The 27,484-nt window shown below is 44.2% G+C and overlaps 1 protein-coding gene across 2 annotated transcripts in view; it reads right to left on the bottom strand.

The window, feature by feature from the left end:
• MMS22L (MMS22 like, DNA repair protein) overlaps positions 1 to 27,484 on the bottom strand; it is a 153,043-nt gene that overhangs the window by 122,449 nt on the left and 3,110 nt on the right. For both annotated transcript variants that reach the window (XM_073626972.1, XM_073626971.1), the window contains exons 2-5: positions 20,497 to 20,622; positions 13,522 to 13,574; positions 10,700 to 10,787; positions 363 to 540 (exon numbers count right to left, since the gene is read on the bottom strand). In XM_073626972.1, the coding sequence (XP_073483073.1) occupies positions 363 to 540; positions 10,700 to 10,787; positions 13,522 to 13,574; positions 20,497 to 20,622 (445 nt within the window). The remainder of the gene's footprint in view (positions 1 to 362; positions 541 to 10,699; positions 10,788 to 13,521; positions 13,575 to 20,496; positions 20,623 to 27,484) is intronic.

Consider the following 27,484-nt stretch of genomic DNA (forward strand, 5'->3'; position numbering starts at 1 on the left):
GGCACGTGGCCCGGTATGGTTCAGAAGGGGGGTTGGCCTGCCAGGCTGCATGCTTGGATAAGGAGTCCGGTATGGATTTTGGGGGGGACCCAAGTCTGTTTTTATATATATAATTTTTTTTTTTACGCGTGGGGGTTCCCCTCAATATCCATACCAGACCCGAAGGGCCATTTTCTCTGTGACTTTAATGCTGGTGATAGCAACATATAGGCAAACTTTTTTTTTTTATTTTAACGTTTCAAACTACAGTTCTCAAAGTGAATATGGCTCTCAAAAACTTTGCAAGTGAAAGATGGAAAGAGCAGAAAAGGAACAGGTTAGAAAGTACAAAATGCCTCCCAATGCAAATACATTAAACAAACCTTGCCATGATGATGAATAGTGAAAGCTCCAAGAATGCTGCTTGGAAGTTCCTGTAGCGGTCCAATGTGCAGGCTCAAACAGTGCAGCTCTTCAATGAGCTTGGACGGAAACTGAGCATCCATTTCCTCATAAGGATGAGCCAAAAAATCATCTTGCTGCTTTGCAGAATCTAAAAATCTACATAAGTGCATCACAAAGAAGAAAGATCCAGTCGTAAGACCTTTACCGCAATCATTTTGATAACTATTGATACATTGTCATGATTACAGGATGGAAATAAATCAATGATAAAGAAAAAAAAAAAAAAAAACCCACACTATTTTTTTTTTTATTTAAAATTGGATTTTTTTTATTTTTATCACATTTAATTTTAATAAAACGCTTTTTTTAGAGTAAAAATCTAAGGATAGCTTTCTATTTAAGATAGATTAATAATTTTTTTTATTCAGCACGAAATGGAGCTTATTAAATTTGCACGAACAGTGACAAAAAAAATCCATAAAAGATCAGGACTGTTACACCTGTGCCCTTCAGGGCTCTTTTGGAATCATCTCCTTTTTTTTTTTTTTTTTTTTTTGACTGAGTCATATGGGACTGTGCTGCTGGCCCCTTGATTTCCTTTCTGCTGAGTTTTGTGTAGTACGTGGGACAGCAGGCGAAATTGGCAAGTAAAATCCAGGAACTGGGAAGAAGGGGTATTCACCTGGAGTGCAACAGCGGAGCTGGTTCTGGGTAAAGGAAAAAAGCCTGATATCCTGCGGGGGCTCCTTCTTGAGCAATAAAGGCTCTTGGCCCGAGGCACGGATTAAGAGGGAGAGCATAGACCAGTGGAGTGGTATGAAAATTGGGAGGGCGGAAGCCTAGAATTTACAATTAAACCATATATATCGATCACTAGGGGTAAAGAGCGAACAGGGGGTGGAAGCATGACAGAACCCCAGAACTCAAGGGAGAGCTTGAACACCAGTTTTATACAAAAATATCTAAAAGAAGCTAGTTTAAAGAGCCCTGGAATGGAGGCGAAACAAACAGGAGTGAAGGATAAGAAGAAAGACCAGCAGAAACAAAAGGGGGGACAGGGGGACAGGACCAGAGAAGATCAAGAGCTGGAAGGAGCGTCCGCCTGTAGCAGTGTTGAAGAGCAAAGAATAATGGCGCTTGTACCAAGTAAAACTGAAATGATTGACATGTTCGCTAAACTAGAAAGTGTGATAAAAGCTGAAATCTTAAACGTTCGCGCGGACATGGGACATCTCTTGCGTAGAGTGGAGGATGCAGAGGAGGCGTCAGGAAATTACGCCAAAGAAAAATCAAGTTAGACTTACCGGTAACTTGTTTTCCAGGAGTCTTTCAGGACAGCACCTTGAGAGAGCGTGGCTCCACCCACTTGACAGGAAACACACCTCCACCAAACTTTAAAAGGAGGCTCCTTCCCACTTAACAGTAGTAGTAGAGAACCTCCGGCCCAAGCTGGAACACATAATCAGAATATGGTTAGTCACAGCATAGTAATTTAATACAATAAGGGCGGGTTGCTGCTGCCCTAAAAGACTCCTGGAAAACAAGTTACCGGTAAGTCTAACTTGATTTTTCCCTTAACGTCTTTTAGGACAGCACCTTGAGAGGATAACAGAGACTTACCCACTTAGGGAGGGACCACAGCCTGCAAGACCTTTCTGCCAAAAGCTTGTTCCCTTGCTGACAGAAGATCCAGCCTGTAATGATGTACAAACGTAAGGTAACTTGACCACGTAGCCGCCCTACAAATATGATCTGGGGTGGCACCAGCCATTTCTGCCAATATAGTGGCCTGAGCCCTGGTAGAATGTGCTTTAATTCCCAGCGGGGGAGATAGCCCCGATTGAGAGTAGGCTGCTAGAATAGTTGATTTAAGCCATCTAGCTATAGACCCCTTAGAAGCTTGCTGGCCCTTCTTACCAGAAAAAAGAATAAATAGAGAGTCCGAGGACCGAAAGTTACTTGTTACCTCCAGATAATGTAATAAAGTCCTTCTTACATCCAAATTATGGAATTTGCCTTCTTTTTCCCCCGAAGGATTAGAGCAAAAGGTTGGCAGGATGATCTCCTGCGACCTATTGTGTGCTGAAGCCACCTTTGGCAAAAAACCCGGATCGGTTTTAAGTATAACCCTATCTGTGTAGATAGTTAAAAAGGGTCTCTTAACAGATAGGGCGTGCAGCTCACCAATTCTCCTTGCTGAGGTTATTGCCACTAAGAACAAAGTCTTAAGAGTAAGATTCCTTAGAGAGATTTCTTGTAGTGGTTCAAAAGGTTCCTTTGTGAGGGCTTGCAGGACCACTGATAGATCCCAATTGGGAAAGTGATTAGCCGGAGCTGGTCTAGACCTGGTAAGCGCGTTGAAAAATCTTATAACCAAGGGCTCAAAAGAGATTGGTCTTTCTAGAAATACTCCCAAAGCAGCTACTTGCACTTTAAGGGTGCTGACTGACAATCCCTTGTCTGCCCCCTCTTGAAGAAATTCCAAAATTGACACTAAATTTCTTACTTTTCTCTTAGTCGAACGACAAAAAGAGTTGAAGACCTTCCAATATTTAGCATAGATTTTTCTGGTCACTATTTTCCTACTGGAAAGTAAGGTAGTTACCAAGGGTTGTGACAGACCCTTGTTTCTTAACAACTGTTCCTCAGAAACCAGGCTGTGAGGCTTAGACTGGCCACTCCCGGATGCTGTATTGGACCCTGTAGGAGCAGGTCTTGCCGGAGAGGCAGCCGCCAAAATGGTTTGACTGCCATCTGTAGAATGGTGGAAAACCATGCCCTCTTTGGCCAAAATGGAGTAATTAGGATTACTGCCACCTTCTCCCTCTCTATCTTTCTTAACACCAACGGGATAAGTTGGAAAGGAGGAAATGCGTAACCCAGACGGAAGTTCCAGGGCTGGATTAACGCATCTGTCCCCTGGGCCTTGTCGTTTCTGTGAATAGAGAAAAATACTGGGAGTTGTGTATTTTCCTCTGACGCAAATAGGTCTATTTGTGGTTGACCCCAGGCCCTGGTAATCAATGCAAAGATTTCCGGATTCAAGCCCCATTCTGACTCCTGAATCCGCCTTCTGCTTAGATAATCTGCCACTACATTTAAGGTGCCTTTGAGGTGGAATGCTGATAAGGACCGAACATGCTTTTCTGCCCAAACCAGGATCTTTGAAGCTAGCAACTGAAGTGTTTTGCTTCTTGTACCCCCCTGTTTGTTTAGGTAGGCTATGGTAGTGGCGTTGTCTGAGAGGACCCGGACATGAGAACCTTGAAGGATAGGAGAGAAGGCATCTAAAGCTAAAGCGACTGCCTTTAACTCCCTCCAATTTGAGGACCTCTTTGCTTATGTCCGAGACCACAATCCTTGTGTGAAGTCTTGGTCTAAGTGAGCTCCCCAACCCCATACACTGGCATCTGTCGTTACCACTTTTTCTATTGGAAATGATCAGAGCAGGCCTTCTGACAGATTCTCCTGTCTCCTCCACCACCAAAGCGATCTCTTGACATTGGTGGGTATCTTTACCTCTGCTTCCAGAGATTCTGACCTGTGATTCCATATTCTCAGGAGAAAGCTCTGGAGAGGCCTGAAATGTAACCTTGCCCATTGAATGGCTGGTATGGTTGCGGTTAGGGTTCCTAGGGATGACATCACTTGTCGGACTGATAATTCCTGGCTTGCCTGTAAGGACGCTACCACCTTCTGGACCTTCCCCTTCTCTTCTGGGAGAAAAATCTTTTGTTCCCTTGAACAGATCTGATACCCCAGGAATAGTATTTTCTGGGCTGGATTGAAATTTGACTTCTGCATATTTATGATCCAACCCAGGGTTTCTAGATGACCTCGGGTTTTTCCGAGGTTGTCTAGCAGTCTTTCCCTGGAGGGGGCAAAAAGGAGTAGGTCGTCCAAGTACGGAATTACCGCAATCCCCTGCATGCGAAGAGGTGCAAGCGCTTCTGCCATTATTTTTGTAAATTTTCGTGGGGCAGAAGACAGGCCAAAGGGGAGGGCCCTGAATTGCAAGTGCAGAACCTCTTTTCCTAAATTTTTCGCCAATCTTAGGAATCTTTGGGACTGCAGGGCTATAGGGATATGCAGATAGGCATCTCGAAGGTCTATTGATGCCATAAAGCATTCCCTTGTCAATAGATTTTTGACCGTGAAGATGGAGTCCATACGAAACCTTCTGTATTGGACTGATCTGTTCAGCGGTTTCAGGTTTAGGATTAAACGAAAACTTCCGGATGGTTTCTTTATCAGGAATATACGGGAATAAAATCCCTGACAAAGCTCCCCCTGTGGGACGTAAGTCATAACCCCCTGATCTATCAGATCCTTTAATAGGCTCTTCATTGCCAGGGATTTTGTTACATCTCTTGGAAGATTCGTCACCAAGTACCTTTCTAGGGGGAGATCTGAAAATTCTATACTGTAACCCTGGGCTAGCATATTCAGAATGTACTGGTTTTCTGTTATGCTTGCCCAATAGGGGAGAAAGTCTTGTAGTCTTCCCCCTACCTGTAACCGACTGTCATTGCGTCTTGCTGGCTGACGCAGGAGGATGGAAAAGGACATTTCCTTTGCCTTTACCCCTCTGCCCTGACCAGTTTTTCTTTTTCTCTTGAGGCTTGTTTTGTTCCTGAGCCCTTTGAGGACGAAAAAAACGTTTGACTGGTTGTTTCTTTTTTTTGACAGGAAAAGATTTCTTTTTATCTGCAGTCCTGTCCAGAACTGAATCCAAATCAGGGCCGAACAATAAGTCTCCTAGAAAAGGGACCCCGTATAATTTGTTTTTAGACGCTGTGTCCCCTTGCCAAGTCTTTAGCCATAAAGCCCGTCTAACAGAATTAGCAAGGGCTGCCGCCTTAGCTGTCATCCTGATAGGCTACGGCTGCTGAGAGGGTAGAAAAGGAGTCAAGGATTTCTTGCTTAGGGGAATCTGCTATTATATGAGCTTTAAGCTGATTTACCCAATACTCCAAGTTCCTGGAGATGCAAGTAGTTGCCATTGCTGGCTTAAGGTTGCCCATAATGGATTGCCAAGTCCGCTTGAGCCGTTGATCCATTTTTTATCCATGGGGTCTTTTAAGATCCCCATGTCCTCAAATGCTAGATCAGAAGATCTTGACACTTGAGAAAAGGCTGCATCAAGTTTTGGAACCTTATTCCAAAGAGCCGCTGGGTCTTCATCAAAAGGGAACCTTCTCTTATGAGCCCTGGAGAAAAATGGTTTCCTATCAGGGTTGGCCCATTCTTTTCTGATTGTTTCAGAAATCACTGCATGGACTGGAAAGGTACGGGACTTAGACTTACTAAGCCCTGCATACATCTTGTCATGTAAAGACATTTCCTTATGATCTTCTTCAAGGCCTAGAGTAGCATAAATAGCCTTTAAAAGGCCATCCACCTGATCCAAAGACAATTTATACTTGGAAGACATATTTTCCAGCTCATCACCATCCTCATTCGATTCATTAGAACGGGATGGGGAAAGCCATTCCTGGTTCAGAGGACCCATCTCTGCCTCCACTGCTGGGATTAACAGTGAGCCTTGAGAGGACTGTGAGGTAGTGGGCTGACTTGCAGACGGATAGTTGAGTGAGGATCTGAAGGATTGAATGGTAGCATCCAATTCCTTTTTAGCAGATGCGATTAGATCACTGCATGCGGAAGTGGTTTCTTCCCTCACCAAGGAGTCAATACATGCTTGACATAAAGCCTTTTTCCAGCCTTCATTTAACTTAACTTTGCATGAAGGACATTTCTTTCTAATCCCAGGGTCAGAGCTCTTGGCCTGCCATGATAAGGGAAAAAGAGAGAGAAAAAAGACAAACTATCTTTTAGAGTCAGCCTGATTACTCAAGGTTGCTCACCACAGGTGCACAGTGAGAAAAGCTATCAGACTCATGTGCCCTGACAGGCCCCTCCACCACCAGGGGGAAAAAATACCCTCAAACTTCACTAACATTTAGAGAGAAGAGGACTAGAGAGAGACTCCACAGTAAAGCTGAGCAGAAACTACAGTCTGCTCCTTACCTGGGCCTTGCTGGTGCCTGTTCCACTCGCTGCGGTTCCTGAATCCATGCTGAGGCAGCAGCGTGATGCCTGTGGCGAAAACGCCGGTTCCGGACTCCAATAGCACCAGTGCGCCGGACCGGAACCGGAAATAAATAGGCACCAGACCTATTCCTTCCTCCTCCCCCTGCGCTTCCGGCGGAAATGACGCCTGGCGCCTGCTCCATAGATGCCGCCCCACTTTCGGATACCTCACATCCGGCGGATGCAGTCCTCTGACTGCCCTTCCCAAGATGGCGGCGGCGTCAGAGAAAAAACATGTGCAGGCAAGAAAAAAACAAACAAAAACGCCTGACATGCCTGACGCCCCTGCCTGGGAGCAGCAATACCCGGAGCAGTTCTGGCTCTCCCCGAGCACCGACGAGGGAGAAGGAGCCCATCCACCCGGCACCCGTAAGCCTGTGGAAAATGGGAGGAATTGGCTCTCCTGAGGTAGGTAAAAAATTAGTGGAGTAGGGAGCCTGTTCTCTCAGGACAGAACCTTGAGAGCTCCAAACTCCCACATGTGTTCCCGCCAGAGGAAACACATAAACTGATAAGTGGGAAGGAGCCTCCTTTTAAAGTTTGGTGGAGGTGCGTTTCCTGTCAAGTGGGTGGAGCCACGCTCTCTCAAGGTGCTGTCCTGAAAGACGTTAAGGGAAATCTCCGATTTAAAAGAAAAAGTCAGGAAAATGCAGATTGAAAATCGCATGTTGGCTTTTAGAATAGAAGAACAGGAGAATCAGAGTCGACGCCAAAACTTGTGCATCAGATCTATCCCGGAGCAACAGAACGAAGATCTGGGGGAGAAGATGAGAAAGATATTCAACCCTATTTTGGGTAGGCGTGAAGATGAGGCCCTGAGGATCGACAGGGTCCATAGAGTGAGGAAGCCCCCAAATATAAAACAAGACATCCCCAGAGATGTAATTGTAAAGTTCCACTCGTACGAGGATAAAGAAAACATATGGAAGAACCTAAAGGGGGTCCCCCCAATAAGTTTCGAAAGTAAAAACTTACAGATTTTTACAGATCTTTCAGCAGGAACTTTGGCGCGGAGGAGACAGATGAGGCCAGTTCTAGATCAACTCAGGAGGGCTAACCTGAAGTACAGCTGGGGGTTTCCAACATCCCTGATAGTCATGAAGGACGGTAGACCGCATAGAATGAGATTTCAGGAAGAGACGCAGGACTTTTGTGACAGTCTGGGTATTCCCATCCCTGATATGTCATAAAGGGAGATACGGAGCACAGGGAGTGATCAGCTGGGGCGGGGGCTGGTGTGGGTGGGGGGTGGAGGGGGTTCCCTCTTTTTTTTTCTTCTTCTTCCCCAGCTGAAGATCTCTTCTGGAAGTACATGGGATGTGACTCTGAACTCAAGCTACTACAATGCAGGGATTGGGGATTAGGGGGGGAGAGTTCTACTTGTTCTACTTGTTGATATGATGCTTTTGCGGGATGGTGGGGGTCTGCCAATGGGGCTGTCTTGCTCGGTCAGGGAGCTGGTTCTCTGCCCCTCCGGCCCCCCCCTTTTTTTTAGGGAGGGGGGCACCGGATGTAGGCGTTGGAGTCCCACCCCGAGGAAGGAGGCGCACAGTATGGGATTTGGCAATTTCACAACGTGCGGGCTCGGAGTTGGTTTTCAGCCGAGGGGAGTAGTAGTGTCTGAACGGATCAGTATCTTGATCACGAACAGAACTATACTAGTGTCCCCATTCGTATCATGTCCTCAAAAACACAGCATTAGCTTCAATCGCTGCCAGTACTTGCGTTTAAACCCCCACATCATTTTTCAGATCACTGTCCCCTCTGGTACACTGTCCACAAAACCCCAGCTTTAGCAAGATCAGGCCTGATCTCTGCTTACACAAGCAGTTCATTTTATATCTAGCATACAAGCAGTCCCCGATTGCTAGTCTGGAGCTCTTTTTCCCCATAGTTGCTAGCACTTCAGCAACACTACTATAATGTGGCAAACAATCTCTAACTGTGAGTGATTGGCAGGCGGTTAAGATGGATAAGGGACATAGGTTTAAAATTTTCCTACCAAAAATAGGTACCTGTAAACTTAGTACCCAAAAGGTCCAGAAAAAGGTACGCTAGTAAGAATGCCTAAAGAATTCTGAACATTGTCAGATGTGAGCTAAGGAGAAGCTTCACTGTCAGACTACTTTCTGTACCTGTAGAAAGCAGTGTCACCCCGACAGCTAGCTCAGATGACATAGAACAGTTCCCTGCTAAAACCAGGTGTACCCAACCTCATGTTGCTGAAGTGCTAGAAACTGATTATTATTTTCATATGCAGCAGGGTGCAAGTACTAGCGCTGCACTACTTTTGGTGATCTTGCGAGCACTAGCGGCCTTGTACACCAGCGCTGCAGTATTTCATGGTGAAGCGGGGAGCACCAGGCAGTGCAGAACAAGCTGGTGAGGTGGCTAGCACTTGTAGCGTTATGCCCGTAGAACCCATAGTAACCTCCCAGAGGGGCTTGCCCCAGATTCAACAGCAATTGTTATTCCCCATTCACAGCTCAGTCAGGGTTCAGGTGAAAACAGCAAAGTTAACACCCCTTGATTTTTTTGAGCTGTTATTCACCGAATACCTCTAGAATTTGATTGTGGACCAAAGCAATCTTTATGCCCAACAGTACCATTGCTGCCAAAATAAATTCTATCCTTGCTAGGCCATTTGAGTGGAAAACTATCATGGTCTCTGACCTTATGGGGCCTAACAAAAAAGAATGAATTGCGGTCACATTGGCCCGCAGAACTGATTCTCTGCTGCAGTGGCCAGGAACAGAATATGAAATAATGGGTTGTATGCATTCTAATGACAATACCCTCTGTCATTCCTAGGATGACCCAGACTACGATCGGCTCCACAAAATTCAGCCCCTCAATCTAGCTCTGCCAGAAATTTACAAATGTGTATACCCCTCAACAAAACATCTGCATAGATGAGTCCCTTGTACATTTTACTGGCAGGCTTGCAATAAAGCAATATCTCTACAGAAAGTGTGCCAGATATGGGATCAAACAAGGGCCACAGACTACACATACTGCTTTAGAATTTATGAGGGAAAAGACAGTCAAGTGGAGCCCCCTGGATGCCCAGACTACATGGGGAGCAGTGGCAAAATAGTATAAGACTTGTCACTCTTGTTTTGTAAGGGGTACCATTTGTTCATTCAAAAAATTGACTGCTGTAGCACCATGCGAACCAATTGCAGGGGCTGCCCCCAACAGCTCATTAACACCCCACTTAGAAAGGTTGAGAAAGCTCGCTTGTGCAATTAACAACTACACGCAATGAAGTGGAAGGACAAAACGGGATGCATTCATCTTGTCTTCCATTCTTGTAGGCACGACAGTCCAAATGAATACAGCATTTGGTGTCGTTAAAAGAGAAGTATGGGAGCGTTTTTATTTTACAATCATACTTACCTAGGTGGATGCAGCCTTGGTGCGATGTTGCATCTGTCCCCTGCCGGCTCTAAGGATGAGAACCGAGTGATCAAACACCGCTGATAGCTCGGTTCGCTAGGCTCCCTGAGCAGAGAGCTGGTATGTCTGCTCTGCCCCTCCAGCACTCAGAGCGCTGGGCTGTTGAGGGGGTGGGAGCCACCAGCTCAGGCTCTCAGCGGCTTGCTGAGAGGCTTTTTTTTTTTTTCACTTCTTCTGAGTATGGGGATACTACATGTGTGAGAGACCACGTATGGAGGCCCCAAATCCAAATGACCACCTTCAGGCTTTCAAAGGCAGCAACTTGCCAATTTTATTTCCCCACTACCTATCACAGTTTGAGGCCCAAAAATGCCAGGAGAATATAATTACCCCCAAATGACCCCTTTTTTGGAAAGTAGACAATCCAAAGTATTTGCTAAGAGGCATGATGAGTATTTTGCAGTATGTTTTTTTTTTTTTAATTGATTTAGTGTGCTATTCTTTTTTTCCTAAACAATGTGATAGCATAGTGTATATAACAGACCCTCTCTTTATGGTCCTTTATTAGGGGGTCAATTGACACAGAGTAGAGACAGTACAAGTATGCTGACAAAGAGTACAGACTGTCCTTGCTTTCTAGAACTAGCATGCCAATACTGAGGTTTATAGGCCATTGGATCACCATGGCTGTCAGGAATCTATATTTCTCTCAACACAGATTCCTTCAAAGTGAGTTTGTGCTGTAAGGTGAATTAGGATTTAGTAATAAGTTAATCTTACCAAGTAGGTACACAACTTAAAACATAGTGGACCATGCACTAACCTGTATATAAAAATCTTCACATAATGCAAAAATTTCCCACACTGACTTCGGATTTCCTCTGCTTCATAGTGCACATTACTTACTTGCCCTGAAAAGAAATATCCCATATATATGAAAACAAAACACTATTATGGTACCACCTGTGAAACAAAGCCATTTATGTCCCTCCCACACATCTGCAGAAGGCTTCATGCTATGGAAGGGGTTACCATTCATAAAACCAAAACTTCTTTCCCTATTTTGGGCACAGTTAAAACCCGTGTGTGATTAGAGTGATTTTTTTTTTTTTTTTATTATTAGAACAAGAAGTGAAAAATAAAGGAGCAAGTAGAAATCTCTCCAAAGAAAGGGATTTCCACACCAACAGCTAACAATATCCCAGTAGGTCAAATGCTTATCACACAACATACATTTCATTTGTAAGTCCTTTTATGCTTTTTCTGTTTTTATACAAAATTTTCCATGACAATCAGATACAACTAGAGCATATCTAAAGCCAAAATGTAGATTTTGCTTCCCTTCCTGTTCTAAAAGTTCCTGTTCTGTAAGCTGAGCAGGAAGTGAGGATTGGCTTAGTCAGTTGTCATGGGAAAAAGTGCCTCCATTGGAAGGTTTCCCCTCTATTCCCGCTCCGGGGCAACTCAAAATGTTTGACTTATCTTCACTTTCTATCCTAGAGTGATTGGTAATTAGATAGTTAAAGGATCACTAAAGATTTATATATATTTTTTTTAAATAACAAACATGTTATACTTACCTCCACTGTACAGCTCGTTTTGCACAGAGTGGCCTCGAACCTGGTCTTCTGGGGTCCCTCGGCGGCTGTCTCGGCTCCCCCTCGCAAGGACTCAACACCTTCATGCGAGCTCCCTCGCATGGTGTTGAGTGCTTGCGGGCGCGCTCCCATGATACACCCGGCGGCCATAGCCGCTCACTGTATCTATCGGCCCTGTCCCCCGACGCGCCGTGTCATTGGATGTGATTGACAGCAGCGCAAGACAATGGCTGCGCTGCTTTCAATCCATTCACTCTAGCCAATCAATGGCCAGGCTGAGCGGCGAAGAGGATGTCGGGGGCAAACACGGGACTTTCGAAGGGTTAGGTAAGTAGAACGGGGGGGCTGGAGGGGCCGGTATTGTCGGATGTTTTTTCACCTTAATGCGTAGAATGCATTTAGGTGAAACTTTTACCTTTACAACCCCTTTAAAGAGAAAAGCTTCCCAACAGGGACATAGACAGCAATATAAACCTGTTCTAACCCCTCACTACTCTAATGCCGCGTACACACATTCCGACAACAAAATCCATAGGTTTTTTTTCCAACGAATGTTGGCTCAAACTTGTCTTGCATACACACAGTCACACAAATTGTCGTCGGAAAATTTGAGATCCAGGTCTCAAATTTTGTTTGTTGGAAATTCAGATGGAAAATGTCCGATGGAGCCTGCACACGGTCGGAATTTCCGACAACAAGCTCCCATCAAACATTTCCTGTCGGAAAATTCGACCGTGTGAACGCGGCATAAAAGTCTAAATCTAAAAAGGTTCGCCTTTAATATTGTGACAACAGAAATATGGGACCCGCAGCAGTTGATGCTTTCCTAAACTCTGTCTGGATAGGTCCTGCCTTCAGTCATAGACCCACAAATATTTTTCCATCTTTCATTTACTGTATAATTACTCTGCATCAAGTGAGACTCAAATGTTCAAGCCAGAGATAGCCAGGCAGCTAGCATTTTTAGAAGGAGGCTGGCAATGGCAGACCTGTAGAGATGGATGCTGCTCACAGTTTAAGAGTTAACTTTAATTCCTGTTTAAAACAAATTGAAAGTGATTTTTTTTAAATGTAATGCAAATAATAAATGTGTCACTTTCCTGCTCTATTGCATGGAGCAGCTCTGATCCTCCTCTTCTGGGGTCTCCCGCTGGTGCTCCTGGCTCCTCCTCTTCAGCTAATGCCCCCATAGAAAGCTGCGCTGAGCCCTCAAAAAAAAAGTGTCCCCACTCACGAGCTGCGCTGCCTGCGTCTAGACACAAACAACACTGCTCGGCCCCGCCCCGTCACTGAATTTGACTGACGGCAGCTGGAGCCAATGGTTCTATCAATCTGCCCTATTGAGGAGGGAGAGAGAGCTCAGGTAAGTACAGTATAGGGGGGGGGGGGATCCTGTGGCACAAAAGAGTTTTTACCTTAATGCAGAGAATGCATTAAGGTAAAAAATCCTTAAAACAGAAGTATGGAGTTTTATTTTTTTGCCCATTCATACTTACACAGATGGATGCAGCATCAGTCCGATGCTGCATCTGTTCTCTGGCGCCTCTGCACCGAGAACGGAGCGATTGAACACCGCCAATGGCTCGGTTCTCACAGATCCGAGCTGAGGGCTGCTGTCAATCAGCAGCTCTCCTCTCTGCTCCTCCACGCTCACTGGAGCGCTGAGCTGTGGAGGGGGGTGGAGCGGCCGTGTTAGCAAGCTGCTGAAAGGCTAAGACGGGTATCAGTCCAGGCACCTGGCGGATCCAGACTCCCATTGTCGGGATGACGCGGTGCCTGGACTGATTTCTGTGACGTGAGCAGAGAGCAAATTTTAGTCCGCTCTCTGCTGAAAATGGGTCAGAGTGCAAAACGAACTGCACTCCTGTGACCCATAAGAGAAGCCCAGCCAAACAAGCTCAGGCTGGATTTCTCCTTCAAGTCTTTTAAGAACCACTTTGTTATACAAACATAAAGAATGGCATTCATCACACATTTCAGTTCACTTCAGGGTCATATTTCAATCAAGGGTTTAACCATGTTTACACACTGAGGACTAAAGTCTTACCAAAGTCAAAGGAGAGCGGCTGATTTAGGTTCTCAAGAGCATTTACTTTTTGCCTAAGCAAAAATAAGAATGAAAAAAAGAATGTAAGGAACATAGGACTGCACAAAGCAAAAGATTAAACTGATATTAAAAGACTCAGTAATTTTTAGTTTAACATGGTGAGCACATTAAAAACAAACATTTCCTAGTAAACTATTTGTTAAAATTCCGACCCAATCAATTGTAGTTTGCAACTTTCAAGGCTGCTGGTTCCTGCTCTCTCACTGCTGCTTGCTAAACTTGCAGTAAACACAAGAAAGAACAGTGGGCAGTGCAGTCAGTCTATTAGCACGGAGAAGGGGGGAGCAGTGGAGTGGCCTTGCCATCACAGGCTTAGGGGTTGTGTGTTTCTATTGATGCACAGTGTAGGGAGACATCTCTAGTCCTTGCCTGCAAGGGTGGCTCTATAAGATGGAGCCAGAGACAGGAGCAACCCTGAAACAGGAAACCTAGGGCAGTAGTCATGGCATCAGCTTAACCACTTGCCGACCAGTCGCCGTCATACTGCGACAAGGTGGCACGATCCTGCAAATCGGCGTAGGTGTATGTCAGCTGGGGAACCAGCTTTTGTGGGCGTGCGTGCACCCATTGGCCATAGAGCCTGGCAGGCTCTATGTCCGCCGGCTAATGGCGATCGTTCCCCACAGTGACAAAACAAGGATCTGCCTGTGTAAACAAGGCAAATTTCCGTTCTGATAGGGGAGATCACACAGATCCTGTTTTTCTGCTAAGCGGGAAGATGGATCTGTGCATTTCCCCAGTCACAAAGTCCCCTATACATTTAGAAAACACTTGCAGGGAACACATTTAACCCCTTCCCTGCCAGTGTCATTAGTGCAATAACAGTGCATTTTTTAGCACTGATCACTGTAATGTCACTGGTTCCCAAAAAAAGGTGTAAAAAAAAATGTCAGTTAGGTGTCCGATCTGTCCGCCGCAATCCCATTAAAAAAAAAAAAAAAAAACCAAACACAAAACACACACACACACACACACACACACACACTGGTTTGCCGCCATTACTAGTAGAGAAAAAAAAAAAAAAAAAACTATAAATCTATCCCCTATTTTGTAGACGCGATAACTTTTGCGCAAGCCAATCAATATACGCTTATTGTTTTTTTGTTTTTTTTTTTTCAAACCAAAAATATGTAGCAGAATACATATCGGCCTAAACTGATGAATAAATTTATTATTTTTTTGGAAATGTTTTATAGCAGAAAGTAAACCATTTTTACCGTACTACTACCAATACATTTGTACTGAACTTTTTTATCAAATATTTGAACAAGAAAGTGTTACTAAACCCGGGACCCTGCATTCACTAATATCTTGTCTCCCAATGTACATGCAAATGCACATATTGTAGTAAATATAAACTCCTAAATGCCTTTTCTCATCAGCAGTATATAGCAGTCTTGTGACTTCTATCAGTGTCTGGTTAAAGCTTGTAGGAGGAGTTTTCATTCTATTCAGATTGTCCTATGAGCCTGCAGGACTCCTGACCCTCTGGCTGGACAGTGCCGATCGGCCCTGTGCTGATCACATGCACTCTCCCAAAAAAACAAAACAAAAAGAAACTCTCTAGCAATACAACACCAAACTGAGCATGTGCAGCTTTCCCCAAGCTCTGTTGTAACAGGAGATGGGTTGGGAAAGGGAAGGATCAGCTATAACAGGATCAAACAGCCTTTTCACACTATGCAGCAGATTAACCCCTTAGGTTCCACAGTAAGTATAACAAGCATACTTTACTGCATATACAGACTGATTTTACTGTTGTGGGTTTAGTAACACTTTAATTTCCTGGTGCCTCCATGGCAGCATACCGATGGTTGGTTGCTCCGCCCCCCGACCAACCCACAGGACCACTTTAACTCTATAAATAAGAGTTGTTCCCCCGCCGGTATTCTTTTCTCTGTCCTCATTCCTGCAGGATCACGATCAGCCCTACCTCACCGCTTTATGGTGTGACCGTTGCAGGTTAATACTCTCCTACAGTATGGAGTCCCATTACTTGGGCTGCTAAAGGTGCCAGATAAGTATGGGAGTCTGTTTTTCTGTGGATCTTTTTTGGGCTTTTTAGGGGTTAACAGGAGCTTGTCATTTGCCTCTATGTTCCCTCGCTTGGCATAACTCTTATGTATATACTTTTTATTTCACATAAATAAGTTATTTCTACCTCCAGGAGCTCGGATGGTCAGCGGCGTTCTCTGTGTGTCTTCCTTGCTTCAGGAGTGTGCAGCACTTCGTGCGCGCCGTTTGGCTCTGCTTTCCCGGCTTGCGGAGGCAGTGGGGTCACAGCGTGACATCATGGCGTGTGGGCAGTAGCGCACTGAGGCCGTCGGCCATTTTGGTACACCCAGAACGCTCTTAGAGATAAAAGAGAGCTTGACTTCATTAGGGGGCCAGCTGCCAAAGAAGACACCTCTAATAAGGTGTCTTCTCTACCGCTTCTTTTTCCCTACTATATTATGGAGCCCACCCAAGGTACTGGGTGCGGGGGTTATTATATATAAAAATAAAAAAAAACTTTTTTTGTTTCTTCAAAGTCTAAATTTAATTTGTCTTTTCCCAGCTGCCCCTAGTAATCTAATGCCGCATCAAAAAGATCCTCGACATACCACTAGGTAAGGGTAAGGGCTGCAACAGTCAGGTAAGCATTTTTTTTTTTTTTTTTTTAAAAGGGGAAAAAAAAAAAAAAAAAAAAAAAGGGAAGAAGGAGCACCCCGGGCTGGTTGAAACATCTTTTTTGTTTCTATCTTTTACTATAGCCGGAATCACGGATCATCCCGCAGGTTGTCCCACAGAAACTCTCCAGACAGGGGATCAAAGGGTCATAGGAGCTCGGGTCATTCTCACTCATCCTCGACCCATGCTTCCTGCAGTGGTCAGAGATCACCTCGACATTCCTCAAGTAGACATGACTCCCAGCACAGACCTGTGTATCCAGGAGATAAAGCATGTTGGGTGTATGGAAAACAAGCCCTACCTGATAAATTGGTATGTGGTCAGTGCCTTCTAGAAGCCACAGTGGACAAGGAAAGAGACAAGCAAGAGTCCATGGAATCAATCAAAAATCTGATTAAGGATTCTATCTGGGAGCTGGCCTTATGCCAAGACCAAGTAACCCCACCCGCAGGCGAAACAGCAGTAAACACAACCACCCCTCAACCTGATCCAGGTGCTGATTCTGAAGACGAGACAGAAGTGGGGGAGGAAAATGTTTCGGCCTTTGACTTCGCTTTAGTAGAACCTTTTATTATCGCAGTAAAGGACACAATCCAAATGGGAGGAAGATCCAGAGCCCCCATCCAAAACAAAGATATTTTCCACACCTAAAGAAAATATTATCAGCCTTCCCTTTGATGGAAGAAATCAAGGAAGTAGTGATGGATGAATGGCAGAAGGTGGACAAAAGGCCCTTAGCTTATAACCGATTGCTCAAATTATACCGGCTGGCAGAAGCAGATGCACAGCTCTTTGACTCGGTACCGTCGGTGGACGCCTCAATTATGAGGTTAGCCAGAAATACAACACTACCTTTAGAAGAACCAGTCTCCTTTAAGGATGTCCTTGACCGAAGGATCGATTCGGATCTAAAGAAATCTTATCAGGCAGCAGGTGGGGCTTGTAAACCAGCAGTAGCTCTGCCCTCGATCTCGAGTGTGGACTGAAAACATCGAATCAGCGCTCAGACAGGGTGTGGGCTCGGAAGAAATCAAGGCACTGGATGAACTGAAGTTGGCCTCAGATTTCATGGCAGAAGCAGCCTTTGATGTCTTAAAATGTTCCTCCAGAGCTATGCTGTACTCAATCACTGCCAGGAGGGCGTTATGGCTGGAGCCATGGTCGGCCGACCCAACAACAAAGCAATCGTGGTGTCGTATTCCATATAATGGGAAAGCTCTGTTTGGCGACAAAATGGATGCAGCAATCACCAGAGTCACAGGACAGAAGCAGGGGGAAGAGATTCACTATTTTATTCCCCAGTCTTTTTGGTCCCCAAGAGTCGGGCGGTTGGAGGCCCATATTGGACCTGAAGAGGTTGAACAGACACATTCATGTAGAGCATTTCAAAATTGAATCATTAAACACAGTGTTTCTATCAGTACAACCAGGGGACCTCCAAGATGCATATCTTAATATACCTATCCAGCAGCTGTTTCAGCCATTCCTTTGATTCAAAATAGGCGACTTTCATCTCCAATTCCAATGCCTTCCCTTCGGAATCTCAACAGCTCCCAGGACCTTCACCAAGGTGCTAGTGGCAATCTTAGCTCCTCTCCGAGAGAAAGGGATTTGGGTGCTACACTATTTTAGACGACATCCTGATTTTATCCCAGCACAAAGAGAGCCTAGAAATACATGTGCGATTGGTCCTAGACACGCTGATCAGGTTCGGGTGGCTGACCAATTATTCCAAAAGTCAACTCACACCTACACAGAATATGACATATTTGGGCACATTTTTCAACACTCCAGAGAAAGCAGTTTCACACCCATCAGAGAAAATCCCTGTTCTGATAGGGAAGGTGAAAAAAGTACTAGCGAGCCATTCCATGTCAGCATCAGACTGTCTGAAACGGCTGGGGTCCCTTTCTTCATGTATACCCGTGGTAAAATGGCCCAGGTGGCATCTATGGGGGATTCCAGTTGGGTTTTCTGTCTCAGTGGAGGAAAAATCACCTGGAACAGAGGATATTGATCACGCCCGCAATGAAGTCCAATCTCTGGTGGTGGACAAGACCATCCAACCTTCTGGTTCACTGTTCCCTGGGGCCCATCACATGGGCCATTCTTACGTCAGATGCAAGTCGGTTGGGATGGGGAGCACACTATCAAGACTAGTTAGTACAAGGGAGATGGCAATTCAATTTGAAGGAAGTCGTTTCAAACATCTTGGAACTAGGGGCAGCATGGATGGCAATCTTGCATCTAGCCGCCTCCCTCAGAGGAAAATCCATACTTCTTCAGATGGACAACAGAGCGACAGTGGCCTATGTCCAGAACCAGGGGGAACACACAGCAGGTCACTATTCAGCAAAGTAACGCCCAGTCTCATTCTGGGCCAAGAGGAATTTGATCAATCTATGGGCCTCATATATCCCAGGGCCCAAGAATCAGTTAGCTGACCATCTGTCAAGATCATTCAGCGACAACAACGAATGGTCCCTGAATCCGAGGGTCTTCCTCTGGATATGCCAGCAATGGGGCACTCCCCAAATAGACCTTTTTGCCTCCCCACTCAATGCAAAGACGCCTCTTTTGTTTTCAAGATTCCCGTCTCTGAGGTCAGCAGGAGTGGATGACCGTGGTTCACGCTCCTAGTCAGGATGGCCCTGTGCAAACCGCTTCCCCTTCCACGCATGGACAATCTTCTGTCTCAGGACAATTTCTCTCACCCACACCCGGAAATCCTAGACTTGAGGGCCTGGAAGTTGAGCGGAAGGGGTTGGGCGAGTTAGGATGTTCACATAGTGTTATCCAAACACTACTACAGGCAAGAAAGTCTTCCACTAATTCCACCTAATACAGGGTATGGAGAAAGAGCTGGCAGAGGTTAACCATTTTAATCCCCTGGAACCTGGAGTCCAGAATATACTTCTCTTCTTACAGAGTGGGTTGGACTTAAGTTTGGGCCTGAACACACTGAAGGTCCAGGAATCAGCCTTTTAAGCTCTAACAGATACACGATGGGCATTAAACCCTCTTGTCGAATGCTTTTTGAAGGCAGTCTTAAGATTGCGACCTCCCAGGAAAACATTTTACCCCAAATGGGACTTGACTGTCGTACTTAATATCCTAGCAAATCCTCCTTTTGCTCCCACAGAAGGGTGCACCTTGGGGGATATTTCCTTGAAGGCAGTGTTCCTGATCGCCATCACTTCGGGTCGCAGAGTGTCGGAGATCCAAGCTCTAGGATCACAGGAACCCTACATCACCCTCCCCCCCCCCCCGACAGGGTGGTTTTGCAGCCTATTCATCAATTCGTTCCTAAAGTGCCTTCAATCTACCATCTCAACCAGGAATGGGTTCTTCCAGCATTCGGGGAGGACCCAGCCTCCTCAAGACTACACAGATTTGATATAGCTAGGTTCCAAAAGGCACTAAAAAAGGAATGGCAGCATCCAAGATGACCTTGGCAGGCTGGATCGTGAAGTTAATCCAAAGAGCATATCTGGCTAGTGGTCTTCCAGTTCCAGATGCGGTCAATGCGCATTCAACGCAGGGAATGGCCTCCTCTTGGACAGCCTTAGCGTGGGTCTCCCCGACACAATTTGCCGAGTGGCTAGTTGGTCGTCCTTTAACACTTTCATGTTGCACTATAGTTTCAACCCTGCTGTTCTTATTTCCCTAAAATTTGGTGAAAAGACCTTGCAGTTATCTGTGCTGTAGTTTTCATTACATTTCTTATTGCAGTACCCTTCCTGTAAGCGAGTATTTTACCATTGGTATGCTGCCATGGAGGCACTAGGAAAACGGAAAATTGAATACTTACCTTTCCGTAATTTTCCTTTCCTTTCCTGGTGCCTACCCATGGCAGCTTACACGCTCCCTTCAATAATCCTTAATGTTCTGAGGTTTAGTTACAAAAATACCGGCAGGGTGGAACTACTTTATTTATAGAGTTAAAGTGGTCCTGTGGGTTGGTCGGGGGCGGAGCAACCAACCATTGGTATGCTGTCATTGGTATGCACTAGGAAAGGAAAATTACGGAAAGGTAAGTATTCAATTTTCCATTTTTTACACAGGAGACTGGAGCTCCTCTAGTGAAAGCTTCCTACTCTTTCTAGTAAAGAAAAGTTACTGGCTAGGTTTCAGCCCAAACTATTCTGGGAGTCTTTTAGAGCCATCTCAACTAAACTGTCCCTAAAAGATGATTATGGGAAATGTGCATTGATCAATGAAATTTGATTGCAAACCAAACCTCACCTGAGTAATCCAAACATAAGATCCGTTGACTCCACAAGAGCAGTTTCAGTTACCCATTGGAACCCAAAGATCTCTATGGTGTCTGTTTCATAATCCGTTGGCGAAGGATCAAGCTTCAGCAAAAGCCTGCAAAAAGAAAAATTCAACAATAAAGATGTATACATCCACCTTCAGTCGAGCAAACATCACAAGCTTCTTCTGACACTGCAAGGTTGCTACGCTACTTACAACACAACACATGTATTAGACCCCTTTCGCGGTAAAGCGCAGCTCGTTTTTGCAACGCTTCCGAAGCGCTGCCCATTCATTGCAATGGGCAGGGGCGTTTTGGGAGTGCTGTATACAGCGCTCCCAACCTGCCCCAAAGATGCTGCTTGCAGGACTTTTCCGAACGTCCCCCAAGCGCACCGCCTGGGTGTGAAAGCAGGGGAGGCAGTTTTCAGGCGCTTTGCAGGTACTATTTCTAGCGCTAAAATGCCTGAAAACTGCCTCAGTGTGAAAGGGGTCTAAACGCAAAAGCAAAAATCCAACTAAGGCCCCCTTTCACATGGGGCTGTCCATTTTGACAGACTCCGTTTGCTCAAGGCGGGATCGATCCGTTGATCCCTGCTCACTGTGCAGGGACGGACCTGGCAGAGCCCCGCTCTCCTCTATGGGGGAAATCTGACGAAAACAGACCGCCAGGCCGTTTTCATCCGATCCGCCAGACGGATGGAAAATAGGGTTTCCATCCGTCCGCATTTAGCGGATCGGATGTCAGTGGACATGTCACCGCTGACATCCATCGCTCCATAGAGGTGAATGGAGCGTCCGTTCAGGTCTGCCTGAAAAACTGACAGGCGCACCTGAAAGGTATGCATATGTGAAAGAGCCCTAAGACTACAGATAAAGAAGAAAGTTTGTAGCAGACATACTGCTGCAGCGACAAAGAGTAGCACCATGTAATTTTTCTTCACGCTTAAAGAGATCACTGTATTTCACTCTACAAAGTAGTACAATATTTTAAATGGAATAAAGGTCTAGATGTCTTGAAATTTTTTTTAAATAAAACAATCCCTGGCAGACCACTTTTTATGGGTATGTAAAGGCAAAATAAAAAAAACAAAAGATGTACATAGCGCTAGAAAAAGGAAAAAGATAGCTTCCAGTCTGGTAAACCCAAAAACAATCGGTCTTTGAGCATTAAGGATCAAGAGGCTGGGGATTTACACCGATGAGTTTTGGGAGACTTTAATCCCTGAGTTTGGTGTGACCGCCGTAGCTGTCCTTGCATCTGGTAAGGAGATCACTTACTCACATTGGATGAACACCATTCCTTAGCAATTGGGATCTTCTTTGTAAATCTTTCAAGTCACAATCTTGGATATCTTATTATACTGAGACTCTGAAGAAGTTATATGTTCATCACTTCGTTTCTGGGTTGTAATCATCACTTTATAAGAAGTTGTTTTGGACACTTGTTGATCTTGCTCTATGGACACTTTATATAATTTTTACTAATTTATTTTTATATTATTTTGATCAGGTTTGTGGAGTGGTAATTACTAGTTGGATTGTTGATTGATGATCTCCTATCCATAGTATACTGGTCATTTGATTTATTACCATATATTCACTTATGTGACACTGCTTTAGTTTTCTTTTTTCAGTATGTTTTCACCACTTCTGAATATTAGGCACAATTCAACTATTTTGTGTTTCTTTTCTTAATATTTCCAGCGCCGCATCTACACATATTCTTTTTATGTAAAGGCAAAACCTTTCTTTTTTTAAATTTTGAATAAAGTGTAAGAAGGTTAGACCCTCTGCGAAGTTTTTTTTTTGGGAAAAATTAATTCTATTTGTACTGCTGACTATTGGGTTGTCACTGGAATATTAACCACTTGAGTGTTTTTTCTAGAGGTAGACCGATATATCGGCCGATATTTGGCTTTTTTTACTTAATCGGCATCGGCGGATTGTGCTGATAAAAAAAGCCGATTATAACTTCAGCGGGACTTGCAAATGACTTCTGTAATAGTAGTCAATGTAAGTTGTCTGAAGTTTTCTTCTCTACTCCCTGGGCAGCCTGCCAAATCTGATAAGAAGAAACATTGTATCTCTTCAGGTTTTTTTTATCAATAGACTGAACTCCGTGTGTAGAAGCTCTCAGTTTAACCATTTAAAGACTAAATCTTTTCTGACACTTGTTGCTTACAAGTAAAAATCCTGCATTTTCTGCTAGAAAATCACTTAGAACCCTCAAACATTATATATTTTTTTTTAGCAGAGACCCTAGGGAATAAAATAGCGGTTGTTGCAATATTTTATGTCACACGGTATTTGCGCAGCGGTCTTTCAAACGCAATTTTTTTTTTAAAAAATACACTAATGAAATAAAAAAAAAAAAGCAGTAAAGTTAGCCCATTTTTTTTCGTCCGAAAGTTTTGATTACCTGTTTTTGTGTATTTAATATTTAAGATATAGTTATTTTTTTTTTTAAATCTAAATTATACATACAAGTGAACTGATTGGAGGTTTGTTTTGTTTAATAAATGTTTAAATGTAAAAAATTTTCTGTATCACTTATTACTTAAGGCTGCTTTCACACTGGAGCAGGCATGCGTTGACGGTAAAACGCTGTTAGTTTTAGCGGCGCTTTACCGCCATTTTAGCGGCGCTATTCGGCTGCTAGCGGGGCGCTTATAACCCAGCTAGCGGCCGAGGAAGGAGTTAAATGCGCCCTTGAAGCACTGCTGCCGAAACACTTTGTAGGCGCTTCGGCAGCGGTGCGCATTCATTTCAATGGGCAGGAGTGGTGGAGCAGCAGTATACACCGCTCCAAAGATGCCGCTTGCAGGACTTTTTTTTTTTAACATCCTGCCAGCGCATCGCCTCAGTGTGAAAGCACTCGAGCATTCACACATTCTGCAGGGGAACCGTTTTGCAGGCACTTTACAGGCGCTATTTTTAGCCCAAAAGCGCCTGAAAAACATCCCAGTGTGAAAGGGGTCTAACTGTTAGATTTTATGAGATGAAGAGAAAAAAAAAAAAAAAAAAAAAATCGGCATTATATATCGGCCATCGGGATTTCTAAATATCGGCATTGGCATCGGCCAGAGAAAAACCCATATCGGTTGACCTCTAGTTTTTTCTCCTTAATTCCCCTTGAGTCACATAACACTTTAAAGGATACGTTAACATTTGAGAATGTTACACCTGTTTTTAGGGTGGAACATGTAACATGTTCCCACTGCTGCAGCCTCTCCATTGTGACAGCGGGTCAGGAGTTTTCTCCCTGCACCCACTGTCACAATTTAAAAAGTATGTGGTCGTGTGAGGCTCAGCCCACATGGGGAAGTCAATTATTCACAGAGAATGAACTACTGTTGGCTTATAGTTTGCAATGAACTACCAGGGTGCTGTTGAGCGCTCTAGGTAGTTCATTGATGCTTCCTGTCATTATGCAACTGCCTGCCCATACCGGAGGTATGAGCATACAGACACACTGACAGTCTGCATTAGTCCTGCTGATAATGGGTGTAATAATGTTCAACAGGGTGCCAACATAAAATATAAATAATTACCTGCAAAAAAATGTGCATTTTCTTTTTTTTTTTTTTATTAGAAAGGTGAACACACCCTTTAAAATGTTTGTAAACAAATCCTCCTACATAGGTTGTATCTGTCTATTTGCAGCCGTTTTTCCCTTTCATCCATTCAAAGTGCAGAATTTACACAGGATCTCTCAGCTCTGCAAAGCAGGGGGCAGAGAACTGAAGTTACATCAGGGAGGAGAGCTGTGAGTGCCAATTGGAGGGAAAGGAGCACACAAGAACAGAGCTGAGGCTGTCAATCAGATGGAGCACCCTCACCTGTCACCTTTTGGTGTCAGGAAAACTTGTCAGAAGTAATTCATACTGATAGCAGAGGAAAGAAGCAGCAGACAAATGACACATCATGCCCCTGAGACAATTACACACTATAGAAGGATATGCTTTGTTCATATTTCACGTCTGAGGTTTACAACCACTTTAATTTCCACCCAAGTCTTGGTTCCACACATCTTTTAGGTTGTGTAGTCTACCCTAATGTATTATACATCAGTTTCTCAGGACAGAGCAGGCTTTAATTTAAATAGATAAAAGCCATTGGCCGCTATTAGCTGAAGGGGTAGGACAACGTCACATATTGCTCACATGCAAAGGCGAACATAGATCCCGCACACATATGTAAAATGGTGATCACACCACATATATGTCGTTACATAGTAGGTGAGGTTGAAAAAAGTCCAACCTATGTGTGTGATTATATGTCAGTATTACATTGTATATCCCTGTATGTTGTGGTCATTCAGGTGCTTATCTAATAGTTTTTTGAAACTATCGATACTCCCCGCTGAGACCACCGCCTGTGGAAGGGAATTCCACATCCTTGCCGCTCTTACAGTAAAGAACACTCTACGTAGTTTAAGGTTAAGCCTCTTTTCTTCTCATTTTAATGAGTGGCCATGAGTCTTATTAAACTCCTTTTCGCAAAAAAGTTTTATCCCTATTGAGGGGGCACCAGTATGGTATTTATAAATTGAAATCATATCCCCCCTCAAGCATCTCTTCTCCAGAGAGAGAAGTGTTGAACTGTTTACCCCATGTGAGGTATCATTGCAAACGTCAGATCCAGAGCAATAATTCTCGGGTCAAACATCCAATGCTCAACAGGTAATCTGTAAAGGCTTTTAAAGCGTCAGCTAGGGAGATTAAGTACCGTAGTTTTGTGGCTGTTCCACAGGGGTACACAATTTTAAAGCGTGACGTGGTTGGTAGCCATTTACTCAGCGTAACATTTTATATTTTACAAAAAAATGGGCATTATATTGTGTTTGGGTGCACTAAAATTAAAGGGGCTGCAAAGGCAGAAAGTTTTTTTTATCTTAATGTATTCTATGCATTGAGATAAAAAGCCTTCTGTGTGCAGCAGCTCCCCTTAGCCCCCCTAACACTTACCTGAGATCCATCTAATTCCAGCGATGTCCATGAATGTCTCAGCCGTCCGCGATTCTCCTTCCTGATTAGCTGAGACACAGCCAAAGCGCCATTGGCTCCTGCTGCTGTCAAAGTCAGCTAGCCAATCAGGTGGGAGAGGTGGGCGGGGTGGGTTGGGGCTCCGTGTCTGAACGGACACAGGGAGTTGTGAGTCAATGCGGGTGCCACCATAGCAAACTACTTGCTGTGAGGGCACTGAACAGGAGGGAGGAGCCAATAGCACAGAAGAGGAACCCGAGAAGAGGAGGATCTGGGCGGCTCTGTGCAAATCCACTGCAACAGGGCAGGTAAGTATAACATGTTTGCTATTTTAATAGGAAAAAACATAAGACTTTACAATCACTTTAAAAATTGTATTTCTTTCAAAAATGTGTTTGAAAAACTGCTGCGCAAATACTGTGACAAAAAAACTGCAACACCCACCAATTTATTTTTCAGGGTCTCTGCTTAACCCCTTCCCAACCGGCCGCCGCAGTTATACTGTGGCAGGTTGGTACTGCTGCACGATCCATCGTAGCTATATGTCGGTTCTTTAAGACGATGTAGCAGGCGGAGCCAATGCTCGTGCCCGGTGGGTGCGATGACCGCTGGGCACCCGCGATCGCTTGTGACAGAGCGAGAACTGGGATCTGTGTGTGTAAACACACAAATTCTGGTTCTGTCAGGGGAGAGGAGATAGATCGCGTGTTCCTACTAAGTAGGAACAACAATCTGTCTCCTCCTCTAGTCAGCCACACTCCCCCTACAGTTAGAAACACAGTTAACCCCTTCCCTGCTATTACATTTATACAGTAATCTAATCAGTGGCCATTTATAGCACTGATAGCGGTATAAATGTCACTGGTCCCGAAAAAATGTCAAAAAAGTGTCCAATGTGTCTGTTGCAATGTTGCAGTCCAGATAAAAATCACAGATCCCCGCCATTACTAGTAAAAATATAAAATGCCATAAAACTATCCCCTATTTTGCAGATGCTATAACTTTTGCGCAAACCAATCAATATACGCTTATTACGATTTTTTTAACCAAAAATACATCGAATACATATCGGCCTAAACTGATGAAGAAATTTGTTTTTTTTAATATTTATTATAGCAAAAAGTACAAAATATTGTGTTTTTTTCAAAGTTGTCGCTCTTTTTTGTTTATAGCGTAAAAAATAAAAACCACAGAGGTGCTCAAAAAAACAAAAAAAAAAAAAGCTCTATTTGTTATTTTTGGGGAAAAAAAGGGACATAAATTTTGTTTCGGTACAGCGTCACATGACCGCACAATTGTCAGTTAAAGCAACGCAGTGCCGTATTGCAAAAAAATGGCCTGGTCAAATCCTTCCGGCGCTGAAGTAGTTAAAAAAAAAAAAAAGTAGAATATTTGGTGGTTCTAATTCATTCATTTTCTAGCAATGAAAATTTACATGTATGAGAGGAATGTCAGAAGTGGGCTGGATAGTGAGTGGTTACATTTAAAGTAGAACTGAAGGAAAAATATGTTTCTGCATTTTGGATAGCGTAAGGGAGGGTTATAGCCCCTGTCAGGTGTTTTTGCCATCTGTGTCCCATTCAGGGTATTTCTCTTCCCTTCCTGTCCCATACCCACAACTGGAAGTAGGAGGAGATTACTCCAATGTGAGGGAATCCAAGTGGTGTCACCAGCACTAGTGTACCCAATGGAGGATTACACGTCTATTCCTGTTCTGGTGACAACTTAAAGTTTAGGATTTTCTTTCACTTTCAGTGATAGCACTCACGACAACTTGAGTGAATTTCCCTATTGGGGACAGACAACAATATAAACCCGACAGGGGTTATAACCCATCTCCACAATAATACAGTTTGCCTTCAGTTGTACTTTAAGGTTAAACCAGAACTTTACCCATAACAACTTGATAGAAAATAATGTTCTTTAGCAAGGAACATACATTCCACATTAATAATTCTGCTACAAAATTGTGTGTGCGTATATTGCCT

Source organism: Aquarana catesbeiana, linkage group LG04, assembly GCF_042186555.1.
Source record: "Aquarana catesbeiana isolate 2022-GZ linkage group LG04, ASM4218655v1, whole genome shotgun sequence".
NCBI classification, from domain to species: Eukaryota; Metazoa; Chordata; class Amphibia; order Anura; family Ranidae; genus Aquarana; species Aquarana catesbeiana.